The sequence below is a fragment of the Crocodylus porosus genome, unplaced genomic scaffold, assembly GCF_001723895.1.
Source record: "Crocodylus porosus isolate Cpor-Errol unplaced genomic scaffold, CroPor_comp1, whole genome shotgun sequence".
NCBI lineage: Eukaryota > Metazoa > Chordata > Crocodylia > Crocodylidae > Crocodylus > Crocodylus porosus.
In genome coordinates, this window is record NW_017728932.1 from 4,376,975 (window position 1) to 4,390,675 (window position 13,701).

Below are 13,701 nucleotides of genomic sequence, written 5' to 3' on the forward strand. Positions count from 1 at the left end.
CTGCACCACTGATGCACATGATGCAGAAAGCTGCCAGAGCACATCAATTTCTATGCTCCGGCAGACACGATTAATCTACAGCCCCTTTGCGCTGGGAATGGGCTGGCCCCCTAGCAGCCCGTGGTTTCAGTTAATCAAGTCTGCTCCAAGACGCTGGATTGCAGGCTCCACGTATGTGCATAGGAGCCCCAAGTCCTTGTGTCCACCACCCAGGAGTCCATGCCCAGCTCACAGACCTGCTCTGAAGGTCTAAGACGAAACCTGAGCCCACCCAGTTCTCAGCTGTGAGGGCAGTGAGCGAGGCCAAGGACTAAACAAAGTGCTTTTGTTCTGGCTGACTGCAGGATCTGACCCCACAACCCCAGCAGTGACCAAGTGGCCAAGCTGCCGACCCTTTGCCCCTTATACTCACCCTCTTGGCTCCCACAAACAGACCCAAGCAGCAGCGCAGCACATGTGCCGCCAGGACAGTCTCCTGCCAGAGAGAACTGTACCTCACAGAGGAAGGGGAAGGTCCCCAGGAGCGCAGAGATACTGCAGCAAGGTCAGGAGAGCAGTGGGCAGAGGCAGGATGACAAGGCCCTGCCTGGCAGATCTGCCCAGGCCTGGAGCAAGGCCAGGAGCAACATCCCACACGCAGGGACGCCCCGCACGACTTGCACAAGCAGTGCCGTGGTTCAGCACGCGGGTGGTTTATTCACACTACAGCATAGTGCAAAAACACGCTCCCTGTAAAAGTTATTAAAACACCTGCGAAGCTGCCGCCGGCCTTGCCAGCGCGGAGCTAGTCCATGGAGTCCCTCAGGCCAACAGTGCCAGCATCCTGCTGGCTTTCTTTTTCCACTTGACTTTACTCAGCTCCCCCTGAGTCCCTGTGCCAGCGCTGCCTTTGGCCTTCTTCGTGGGAGGGCCCTGCTCACCTTTGCTCTCTGCTTGCCATTTCCTCTTCCTGTTCTTCTTCTTCTTCTTCTTTCTCCCCATGGCTGGAGCCTCAGTGCCCTCTGCAGCTACCTCAACATTTGTCTCCATCCCCTGGTTTTCTTGGGGCCGCTCCAGGGCCTGTTTGCGGTTCTTGCGTTTCTTGGTGGCCGGCAAAAAGCCTTTCTTCTTCCGCTTGAGGGGCTCCACTCCTGGGGGCTGCTTGGACTGGGTTGCTGCTTTCTTTCGTTTGGGTCGCCTGCAAATCAAGAGCAACACAGGTTAGGGTGCAGTCCAGCAACTGAGGGAGCACGAACCCTGGCCGTGCATCTGCGGTGGGAATCGTAGCGACAGCATGGGACATGCGGTGCCCCACAGGGACGGAGCGCATTGGCTATAGTTAGTCACTTTTTTTGAACTTAGGGCCTCGCTTTATCAGACCCGGCCAGGTAACAGATAGGTTCCAAGGCAGGCAACCCCAGTGTCAGTGCTGCAAGCCCTCTGGTGCTGTGTTTGTGTCCCCCAGTCCCCCAGCTCGTTCCCTGCGAAGCCACAAGTCACCCGGCCTAACAAGACTCCACGTGGGGCCACATTTCTGCCGGAGGTGCGCTGCTCCTTAATCTCATCGGGTGCTCTTTGCCTGAAGGGAGGACAGTCCCAGTAGTATTTGCTGTGCTGTCAGTGCTCTAGGTCTGCTCCTCCTCTGTGCCCTCCTGCTGCGCTCTGTCCCTCTCTGTATGAAAGCCCAGTCCCATCACGCACTTGTCTCTGGAAAAAGGCTCCATCAGCTAAACAATTAATCCAGGTCCGTCTGCCTGCCACAGCAGCTGGGTTACAGCACTGCGAGCAGCTCCCGTGCATCTCTCCCTCCAAAGGAAGGCACAGAGCAAGGATGCTGAAGAAGATCCAGGCTGTAATTGCCTTGGCTCCTGGCAGGCTTTTCGTCTGTGGCACCCTGCTGGAGAGCTTACAGCCTTTGCCGAGGAGCAGGGCTGTCTCCAGAGCCCAGTGCTAACACCTGCCTATCAACGACTCCATCCAAGAGAGACAGGACCTGAAATGCACCACTCCAACATGCTGCAAGCAGGCGACAATGCTCTCACACACACACAATACAGAACGTCTGGGCCCCTGGAGCCAGCTAAAGCAATCCAGGAACAATGCAGATGAGAAGGGTTGCAAACAGAAGCAAGTTCATCGGGCAGCGCTCTTTGTTACTTGCTATGTTAATGAGACCCTTCCACATTAAATTTATTGAATCAAGCCAACGGACAAGCCTCTCTGTGAAGCAGGGTGACCATCCCGCCCGGTTCGGCCAGGGCACTCCAGGATGTCGTAGCTCAGTCCCAGCCGGTTGGTCAGAAGTCTCGGGGCACAGGCCAGCGGGGAGGCAGAGCGGAGCGGTGTGCCAGGCAGGCAAGCACCGCTGCTGCTGGGCAGGAGCAAGGGGGGTAGACTGGAGCAGGTGTCAACCCGCCACACCTGGCATGTCCTGGCTCCCGCACAGCAGCAGCGGTGCCCGAGTGCCCACCCGCCCGCCTAGCGCACCTTGCCACTCTGCCTTCCCACCAGACTCCAGCCTGGGCCTTTTGGCCCACTGGCCAGGACCGGGTTACAGAATGCTAGAGTGTCCCAGCCAAACTCGGAGCGCGCGGTCACTCTTCTTGTAAGGGGGAGAAAGTACAGGTATTAGACCTGCCACTTGGTTAACCTCGCTGGATGCCACTCTGTTCTCTGGACTCCACATCCAACAAGAGGCCTCAGTCTGGCTAGTATCGCGACTCCACCACTCCTCTCTTTCCGCGGCTATAGGGCAGCTGTAGCCGTAGGCTTGAATACGGAATTGTAGAAGGGAAATGCTCTGCAATGGTTTCAGCTGTGGATAAAGATCCTGCTCTGGATTGGGATGCTCTGCTGGAGACTCCTTTGTTGCTTTATCAGGTCACAATCTGCTTTTAGGAGCTAATTCTAGGGCTTCAGTGGGCTTTGGGTTTAAGCCCTGAACTCCATGACCACAAATAGCATGCAAAAGAGCTGCATGCGTCAGTGAGCACCACCTCCAGGCGCTCTGGCTGCCATCAAGAAACTGTAACCTGGATCACAGGCATCTAGGAGCAAGGGCAGTGGTTACCAGTTTGCAGAGCGTCACAGACATCCACAGTGCCTTGTAAATAATTCAGTGCCACCAGCAGGAACAGGAAAAACAAAATCTAAGGCTGATTTACAAGACGGACACATAGATTTCTGGGAACATGGCATTTCTTCCTGCCCTTGGGCACAGGGTCAATGCAGCCCACCAGTTAGCCCGGTAGGTCTTGACCATGAACCGTGTGCTAGGCCTTTGTCCTAAGTGGGTGCCAAAGCCCAGGTGAGGAGTGCAGAACTAACTAACCCTAGCCCCACGCTTTGAGAGAAGGGGAGCATGGAAAGCCTGCCTCTCACACCCCACGGAGAGCTCAAGCAGCCGGGCATACGTACGTAAATCCCAGCAGCTTCATGACGTTCCAGTAGATATTGTCAAGGCGCAAGGACTTCCCAAACCCTTCCTGCAGGCTTAGAGCTTGCAGTGCCCCAGGCACCTCTGTCAGCTCCACGTGCAGCATCTGCAAGACAAAGGGAACAACCGAGGGCTGCATCATACAAGGTACTGAATCCAAGCAATGTTTACATCAGCACTGCACCTATCTCAGGGATATTCCCTCACTCAAAAGGCAACACCCGCACCCCATCCAGCTCCTCTGAACAAGGGCACTTCTCTCTAAGGCAGGGGTTGCTGACGCTGGAAATTCAGCCCCCCAGTGTAGCTGCTCCCATCCGCAGCTCTGGCATAAAGACCCTACAGCAGCAGAAAGAGTCACTGGCACCAGTGAGGCTGACCCTGGTTTCCAATCCACGTGCCTTTCATTGACACCCTGGCTCCTCTAAATGCTCCTTTGCTGCTGGCTTGAGAAGATACTATATCCAGCGGGCCACGCTGCCTCTGACCTCCCTGAAAAACGCTTGGAGAGGTACCGAGAGCATTAGTACTATTTTGGATATCAGGGCTTTTCAGATCAAACCCTGCTACAAAGTCCTGCCGGGGGGACTTGTTGAACAGGTGCAATAGCTCTCATCCTGAATTCGGTACGAGCTGGATGGTTAAAACGTCAGTGCAACCCTTTGAAATGCATGCTTTCTTGGAGCCTGCCCACAGGACAGCTCTTCACCGATGCTGCCAAAACAGACTGGCGTGGGGGATAGACTGACCCCAGCCAGGACCAGTGACCAGAGGCTCACCTGCTGGCTGGCAGTTTTGAGGAGGAAACTCAATAGCTCCAAACACTTGATGACTTTCTCTTGGTCCACCTTCATCTTGAACTCGCTGACTGCCATCAAGCTCTGCAAAGGGAGGAGGAAGGAGAGTGCATTAAATTGAGAAACAAAAGACTTTCCTTGGGAGAAAGCAGACAAGTGATTAGCAGGATTAACACATTGGTAAAACCCTCTGACACAGTGAGGCCCATCAGACTGTGAAAAAAGCTTAAGCAGATAAATAGTAGAAGCTGCTCTTGCTTGGCTTAATTAAAAGAGACCGGACAAAACAAGAGAAACACATACCGCTGGGTACAATCCTGGTTTGGCTGAGATGAGCAGGTACAGCTAGAGACCTATTAGAGTGCACTGGATAAAAGGAGGAAAGTTATTATCTCCTGCATTGAAAGGCGGAGGAGACTGCCGGGCAACAGCATCACCTCAGGGACCACAGTAGCTCGGCAGCTGCAGGAGCTGGGATTCACACGCGCGGTGCTAATGCAAAAATCCATTAACGCTCGAGCCTGGGAACTCCCAGATGCCAGTGCCAAGAGGGTACTTGTCAATCAAGCTTATGTTCACCAAAGAGGACAACAACAAAAAAAGACGTCTTCTCTCTTTGAATTTCTTCTTTGCACTGCAGGTGCTTGGAGACACTGGAAAGCTCCAGCCTAAAGAGAGGCCACTTCAGTGGAAGCAGAGAGGGGATGAGGCAAGGCCAGAATTACTTAAGAGGTACAGAAGGGAAGACAAGAGGTGTAAAAAACCAGCAGGATCAATGACCCTGCCCAGGGATGCCAGGAGCCAGACCCCTGCCTCCAGCTGCTGACTACAGCCCTAGGGTAGAGCTTTCTTCACCACTTTAGTTAAACTGAAGACATCATCCCAGGGCGAATTATCAGTGCAGAGAAAAAGGTCAGGCCTGCACCTGGGAGTGGGGAATAAATCAGCACAAACCAGTCTGGCACCAGTACAGGACTTCTGCACTAGGGGTTTGCAACTACATCAATGCTTTATCCCTCATGCCCCGTTTCCCTAGCAGAGACGGGCTGCCCGTTTGATGTGGCCGAGGCAGGCTGCTGGACTCCTCACTGAGTTTTAAGACACGCCAGCCCAAAAAGAGTTTTCACTCCTCTCCTGGTCTTGATGCCTCAGGCATTTGGGACTGCCAATGAATTAAAAGCACCAGAAAGGGAAAAGCCAGATGACTACACCAGCATGACAGCCAGCCAGCCAGCAGGAATGAGGACAGCCCTGCCCTCCTCGTTGTGCAGTCTCTCTTTGTTGCAACTGTCCAGTGACAACACAGGCCAAGGCCTGGGACACGTGCTGGATTATTAAGTCACAGCGCAAGTGCTGTGAAGCCTCTCCAAAAAGTCCTCCACGCGCGCCATTTGCTGCTGCAACTGAAAGTGCCAGCTAAGCCGGGCTGCCAAGTCTTCTGGAGCAGTACATCCGGCTCAGTTTTCAACAGCCAACGCATGTATAAAGACAGCAGTTCAGGCACGGACCATGCATGAACAGCAAAGAAAAGAAAAAAGGACTAACAAATAAGCTGCATATTGAGAACTGTTTGCCCAACTCTGGCACATCAAACATAAGAGAAAGAGCGGAAAGGAAATGTGCAATTCACAACGCGCGCGACCATCCGCCGCATCGGAGGCAACGGTTTTATTCTGGCCAGACGTCCACACCTAGGTGCGCACAGTGACGTGAGACGAGTTGCTCCTGCTCTACACCAGCATGAAAATCAGGCTCATCTGCCCGGTGCTCAGCGGGTTCAGAGGACCATAACCAATTTGATTGCGCAAAGCAAGCTCTGCCCAAGCATGCGTTTCAGCAGCAAGATAAGAAGGCAGAAGAATCTGATGCATAGCTACGCAGGAAAATAAAGTGGAAAGATAAGATAATGCGCAACTGCTGAAGCAGCAGAGACCTCTAGCCCAAACATTCGTTACCTTTAAGGGAATCCATAACCCCGGATCCCACCTACGAAAACACAGTCGCTTAACGGTCAGGTACGCCGAGGGCTCTGGATGCAGCCGGCAGATCCGGTGCCTGGACGGGCACGTTCAGAAGACAAGACCTTGCACTGCCACTTCATCTGACTATGAATAACCTGCTAATTACTCCACTCGGTGAATATAAAGCCTTTCTGCCTTATTCCAGAGCTGTCACTAACCTCCAAGGTTACAGAAGATTCAACAGCTCTGAAGTCTCCCAGGTAAAAGAGGAAACAAATATTAGCCATGTAATTAAAAACACGCACACACTATTACTCTACAGATTAGGAACACTCCATTCATTTCACTTATTCCAATAATAATAATAACAAAACATCAAGTCAATTGCTTAAACAAAACAGGCAAATTTGCATTAAGCCTGCTCTTCTCAATATTAAAATTGGATGCTGCCAGGCTAGCATTGTTAATTATGGGTAATTAGCGCAGCTCTCAGGGCCCCCTTTCGAGATCGGGTTCCCGCTGTGCTAGAGGCTGCATAAAATCATAATGAGACGGTCTCTGCACTGAAGAGTTTACAAAGCTCATCGGGAAGAGGAGCAGCGGGAGGGGAAAGAGAGGCAGTGATCAGAAGCAATTTCACATTTTTAAAGTTAACCTTTTTAATATTAAACACTTGTAAAAAGTCCCATTTCCTTTCCAATGCATAAGTGCAACTGGATTCATCATTGAAGCTGAATGAAGTAGGAAAAATGGAATAGGCCAGGCCATTTCTGTTTCATTTTAATCTCTGTTCCCTGGTCTCAAACATCCTGGTCACTGCACGTGAGTAGTATGTACAGCCTGTTGCGGTCAATGCAGAAACTCCCACTGACTTCTCTAGGAGTCGCATCAGGTCCAAAATTGCCTCTAGCCCCACTTGCAGCAGCTGCAAACATCTGCAGTTCCCACTGAGACCCAAAAGGAGTTGCCTGGTATCACGAGTTTTTTTTAATCCCCATCTGTACTGAAAGCAGACGCGGTTATTTGGGTAAATGGGAACTATTTTATTTCACCAGCTGAATAGTTGGAAAATTGTGCTTTGCAAGCTTTTGGGGCACAGGCACCCTTCTCTAGTTGTAGGGAGTCTCCCATAACAGAGTCTTCCCATGCTTCAGGAAGGGCACCTGTGCCCGAAAGCTGGCAAAGAACCATTTTTCCAAATATTCAGCTGGTCTAACAAAAGATATCACATTTACCCAAATACCCTTGCCTGCCTATGTCCTTAGAGCAATACAGCTACAAGCAACACCCCTGTCTGCACTGAAGACACCTGCACCAGTAAACTAGACAGTGACACCACTAGCACCAGCGCAGTCAAGCCCTTAAGTACGGGCCTGTGTCCCACTCACCCAAGTGCTCCTGAATGAGAGCCCAGGCTACCTCCAGCCTTGTACTAGTGCAGCATCGGTGCACTAAGAGAAGTGAAGAGCCTGTCACACGTGTGTCCTCCTCTCCTCCCCCGGGTGCACAGCAGAGGGTTTGGTGTTGGGAGAGCCCTTCGTTCACACTTGCCACCTGCTGCTCTGGGATTACGCTGGAGGAGGCACAGCCGGGGAACTGCTGATTTCCCTCCTGCCCCCGCTCGCAGTTGGCTGGTCGCAATAGCCGTTACTGCTCTGGTTGTCGCTGCTCTCAATGCTCCACAATCCCCGGTCCCACTTGACAAGGAAGCTCGGGTCGAGCTACAGCTCGGCAATACCTGGTCTAGCAATCTGAGCTGTCCGAGCATCTGGACAGGTCGTCTCCTAAGAGGAAGGAACATGAAGGCAGTTTCCAAGCTGGAAATCTACTGCCCCCAGCAGTGCAGGCCCTGCTTTGCCCCTCGCACAATCGAACGGCAGTGATGTCTCTGCAGCTGGTTACGCAGGGCATCTGCTCTGCTCCTAAGGGCTCCTAGTGTTGCTAGAGCAGGGGAGGCCTTATCCCAAACTTTACTGCTGATGGGAGAGCTGCCCGGAAAGCAAAGCTGGGATTGTTATTTATGATGTTAAATCCAGCGAGGTCTGAGCGGAGGGCAAAAAACCAGTGCAGCAGTCAGGCCCTCACAGGCTCACTGTCAAAGGGCGTCATGGGCCTAAAGACCTGTAAGGATCAGGGTCGAGGCGATTTGCTTAAGGCCACATAAAAAGTTTCGGGCAGAGCTGGAAATGGAAACCAGGTCTTCCAGGGTCATGTCCTAACACAACTGCACCTTTAAGCCTTTGTTGGTCTCGAATGACAGAGCAGAAAAGAATATAACAGCTCATCCCTACCGCACGTGGTCGCTGAACACCCGAGAGACTGCGGGGTGCTCAAAACCACGGCAACCGTGGCCTTGAGTACAGACGGATAGATGTAAATCCGCAAGTGAGATGCATATAAAGGAGACGATACAAAGCATTTCCTAGTAGTACGCAGAAATACGCAAGTGGGAAAGGAAAAATACATTCCCTGCCTAGAAGTCGAACATTTAGAGCTAAGAAAATCCAGAAGGGAAGAGAATACACAAGGGAATTTTCTTAGCTTTCCACTCTACAGAAGACACAGGCTGAATTTCTTACATTCATTCACGCTCTTGAGGCCCAACTAGCACACAGCTGCGCACTCAGCCTGCAGGCATAACTAACTCCTAGCTGTACGTGCACACTGGGTTACTAAACATGAGGGCAAGCTAATGCACCTTATGCATGCAAGTTCTGTCCCGGGCAGGCTCTTACACTGCACTCCTCCCCAGCGCACGTTACTCCATTTGTAAGCACCATCACGGCAATGTGTTTTCTTTTATTGCAAATCAGGAGCAACCATGCACAACCACCTGCCCTGAGAATCCAGCCTTTAAAACCTGAACCTAGCACCTGAATCCGCAGCTTTATGTTACGCTCCTGTTGCCTGTATGCAAGAGTTTAAACAAGCAGGATCCTGGTCACGGATCGGAAACTGTTTCCCCCTACCTTTCCTTATATTTAATTTTGTGTATTCGTTTATTTTGCATCCAAACTGCCCAACTCTGGTCCAAAGCTCAATCTCTCTTTACCAGGCGTTTGTGGGAATTCAGATGCTACAGGAAAGGATTCATCAGCTTCACTGTACTGACCCTCACGATGCTCCTGTGCTATTACCTCGGTTCCTACAGTCCACGAGCAGCCCAGAGCAACTGAGCCCAAGACCACGGTTGCCCAAGGAGTCTGTGGTGCAGCAGAGAATAAAATGTGGGTGCGCAGGCTGCAAGGCTGGCACCGTAGCTACAAAGACGCCCTTACTGCCCATGGGGTCAATATGAAGCCCGCATGGATGGATGTGGATGGCACGTGGTCCTATGCTCCTGCTCCAATCCAGGTAGATAACTGCCCGCTTTTAAACCCTTACACTGCACCTTTCCATGCCGACTACTTCTGAAGGGGGAACAGCCAGTCCAAGATCAGAAGCAAAGCGATAGCCCGGATCCCAGCGCGGAGAGCAGAGGGCGTTTTCTAGCTGAGGGCTCCAGCACCATCGGAAAGCGAGCTCTCTGGCACGTCCTTCCCACTCACTCACCTAACACAACCACCCTCCAGAGACCACCCTGCCATATCAACAGGCGACGACTCTGCAGGGTGGGGTGGCGTCGAGCCAAACAGAAGCCCAGGCCAAGCTGCTTTCTTTCTACACGCTGCGCTATCCCCAGCCCTCCCCACCCCCACCACAGGAGTCCCGATGCTGATGGATGGAGGTGCAGCGATGCCAATTTAACACGCCAGGTACTCTGTGCTGCTGGACCGCCCCTGCCCGCCCCCAAGTTACTAAGGAAACTTGCCCTTTAAACAGTGTTCTCCCAGCAGCAAGCAGCTTAGTGAGCTTCTCGTCATCTTCCTGGAAGCCCCCGGTCATGTTCAGATAGGATTTCACTCCCTCGGTATCCAGCAGTATGCAGAGATGTAACTTGCATCGAAACGTTTCTTTAGGCCAATAAAAACTGACAGTTTGATTAAAAAATAAAGTAAAATTAACGTTTCACCCACCGGTGTTTACAGCTCCTGTTACCGCCGTGTTGGAGCAGCTCAAAGCCACCAGTGTATTTAGCCTTGCGTCACTCCTGCGAGAAAGGACGGTGCTGAGTTTTTATAGATGGGCAACTGAGGCACACAAAGGCAAAGTGACTTGACTAAGGACAAACAGGGAGTCTCTGGCAGAGGAGGGAACTTAAATGATCTCTCAAAGCAGGGGGCTGGACCCGATGGTCTCGCAAGGTCTCTTACAGCCCTAACGTCCATGAAGTCCCAGGCTGGCACCCCAACTACTTCCTTTCTAGAGGATTTGTACTATTTCTCCAACATACGGGCCAGCACTCAAACCTACAGCCACAGGCAAAGTAAGCAAGGCACTCCCCACAGCTCCTCTGCTTTCACAATCTTTGGCAACTACCGTTTACAATCATGTCTGCCGCGATGATGAACAGTTTTGGATAGATGGGCCAAAAGATTTAAGTTCTCTGCTTATCTGCAGAACAGATCCAACAGAGGAAGCATCAGTACAAGTCTCCCACACACAAAGAGCAGGAGGCAAGGAAAGGCTATCAAACTACGCCTGTACCAAGTAACAGCAGGTACTAAGGCAGCCCCAGAGCATATCACCACCTGCACGCCAAATGATTTACAGGGGCTGCAGAGAGAAAAGTACATGCGTGCAACTGGGTGGCACAGACTTGACAGTGAAGAAAAACAGGAGGTGCAGGCCTGGGCAAGAGGTAAACTCAACCCCGGAATAATTCAGCCTGGAAAGGCCCAGCGTTCATGAAGACACGAACATTATGAAACAGCAGAGGAAGGACGGATACAGGCCAGCTCCTCCTTGGACCTCTTCCATGCAAGAAGCAAGCAGACTTTACCCAAGGAAGAGGATCACAGATGGACTCTTCATTCCCGGGTCTAAGACACCTCTCAAGCCAAGGCACCATCAGAACAGGATGCCAAAAAGAAAACAGCCTTATGAATGCAAGTGGGCCAAAAGGATCACCTAGCCCTGCAGTGGGATTCGGCTTTACACTGTAGCAGCCTCAGACGCAGGTTCAGCCATAACGTACAAAGTCACTGCAGACAAGTCCAGCAGCAGTTTCCCCAAAAAACATACATGGCGAGAGTGGTGCGGTCCCCTGGACGAAGCCCGGCTCTCAGGATGCCTGGGTTCCCTCACTGGGCTCACAGCTTGACTCCAGGCAATTCACACTCCAACACACCTTCTCTGTGGGTGAAATGATGCTAATGATACTTCTTTAGCATGAAAGGCTGCTGTGCAACTGAATTAGGCCACGTACCCCAGTAGACAGACAACTGGATCAGGACAGGCCACATATCGCCACGGATAGAAAACTGGAGCGCAACTCTAGAGATCCAGCTGCTTCACTAGTGCAAAATCCCAGGCTCAGCATCCCATCTTCCCCACCTATACTGCAGTGCGTGCGGGGTGTCATGTTCTGGAGGAAGGGGCTTGGATGCTTCACTGAAACAACACCATGATCCCTTGTCATGTGCTTTGAGATCTACTGAAAGGTGCTAGAGAAAAGTGAGATGGCGTTACGAGTTAATACTAATAAGGGATTTCGAGACCCTCGGGTGAATGGAGTTCTGCCACGTGACACTCTTCCACTGTTACTGGCTGCACTAGCCAATTGCCCAGGCACCAAAATGAGCACGCCTGGCCCTGGAGGTTGTGTTGTTCGTGTTCGGGCAGTGGGCTTAAGTTACTTGAGAATAAATAAGGTCAAGCAAGCTTATGTAAGTGCAAGAGGCATGGCCCTGTAGCAGCTAGGGCTGCTATTTCAGGCAGCTGTCTCCTCATTTAAGGCTCTAACTCCCGACTGTCCCCCTCTCTTGCCTCTTAGTTTTGCACAGGGACACAGCGACACCCACAGAGGCAATCTGAGCACGTTGCTCTCTTCCCAGCGCCAGCACGTGCTGTTAAAGCCGCCTCCAGGCTGCCTGCTCGTGACTAAGCGACCCTCCAGCCCAGCGTATGCGCATATGGTCACTCAAGGAAGACGGGATGGGAAAGCAAAACAGAGGGGGCAGCCTCTCCCCCACCCCTTGTGCCACTGGCGCAAAGCTTAATCTGGACAGTCGCTGGCTGTGCTGCTGCAAACCTGACGAGCAGCAGGCTCCCTCGTGAGCTGTGCTGCTGCCTACCCAGAGGTGGGTGCGAGGCCAGTGCGAACTCCCAGCTTTGCAGACTACATTGCATCAAAACAATGAGCAAATTCTGCACTAACAAAACTGGGACTGGACTGTCTGGAAAGGGTGGTCAAGGACAAAGACTTTCAGCTTCTACATCTGACCTCCAGCCAGCAGGGACGGAATGCTGTTACCCTCCAGCAGAGGCTGGCAGTGGTCCACGAAGTCGGCGAACCGCGGATGTAGAGGCAACATAAAATCCAGTGGCTTCCTGACATGTCAGAGCGCTCTCTTTCGAAACTTGCAGGTATTTAACCCAAAGTAGGTAAGAAAGCACAATATGGGAGACAGGCAGCAATGGAAGGGTTTACCTTAAAGTGAATTCGTCATTTCCTGATGAAATTATTCAAAGAAAAGCAATTTGCCAAAGCCCAGTACTACCTTGTATAAATGTCATCTCAGAATTGCTTAAAATAGGTTTGCTTAGATTTCTTTTCTCCCTACCCAATGAGGAAGAAATTAGAGCAATTTGTTCTGTTGCTAATATTCCAAGCTATAAAAAGCTAAAAGCCACTCTAACCACCAATTTAAAAAGTGTGAAGAACGAAACCTACGCCTAGGAAAAGGTCATTGTACAAAAAGGTAGAAAATAGAGCACAGGGCTGGAAGGAACAACTTGGATCATCAAGTCCAGCCCTCAGCCCCTGCAGACAACCCCATTCAGAAACCTACAAAGCTGTATCTTAAAACTAGTTATTTATACCCACTGATACACTAACCAACACAACCTGAATATTTTTCCAGTCTGCTGGCACACGGACTACCTCTCAGATAGCTTCAAACCAATTTCTTCCAATGCCTTTCACCAGAGGCAATCTTTGCAGGACCATGCTTGCAAAACGAATGATTTGTTTTCCCCCAATTCTTGGCAAACATTTTCCAGCGCAGGGAATAGGGACCACAATTTATGTCTCAATCTGGAGCCAGGAATCCTTGGTTCTTAATCCTAGTTCCACTTATCTTTTTCTGGTCTACAGGGGAGTGGGGTGGGAGCAGATGGAGGTCTCTGCAATGAGGGAGGGAGTGCGGCTGGGCCAGGCGCTGCACTGATGGGGCGGAGCAAGGGACAGAGCTGCGAGTGGGCTGTCTGGGAGGTACGGGGGGGAAGAGGGTGCAGCAACACCGAAATTTGCTGTAGTCCCCTCCCAGAGCTGCCACCGCCCACCCTGAGCAAAGCCCAGCTCAGCGCAGCCCCCCCACTGGGAAGAGCTCAGCTTTGCCCCGGTTCCAACCCGCAGCGGCAGCCCGCCTTTGCCCTGTGCGCAGATCCAGGGGCACCGACCCCCCCATGTCCTCCTAGGACGCAT

The 13,701-nt window shown here is 51.8% G+C and overlaps 1 protein-coding gene across 1 annotated transcript in view; it reads right to left on the reverse strand.

Annotated features, from left to right (window-relative positions):
- Positions 1–670: 670 nt before the first annotated feature.
- The window catches only part of MYBBP1A (MYB binding protein 1a), a 64,439-nt gene continuing 51,408 nt past the window's right edge, over positions 671–13,701 (reverse strand). The window contains exons 25-27 of the mRNA XM_019545297.1: positions 4,195–4,296; positions 3,397–3,521; positions 671–1,177 (exon numbers count right to left, since the gene is read on the reverse strand). Coding sequence (XP_019400842.1) covers positions 802–1,177; positions 3,397–3,521; positions 4,195–4,296 — 603 coding nt within the window. The 3' untranslated portion in view covers positions 671–801. The remainder of the gene's footprint in view (positions 1,178–3,396; positions 3,522–4,194; positions 4,297–13,701) is intronic.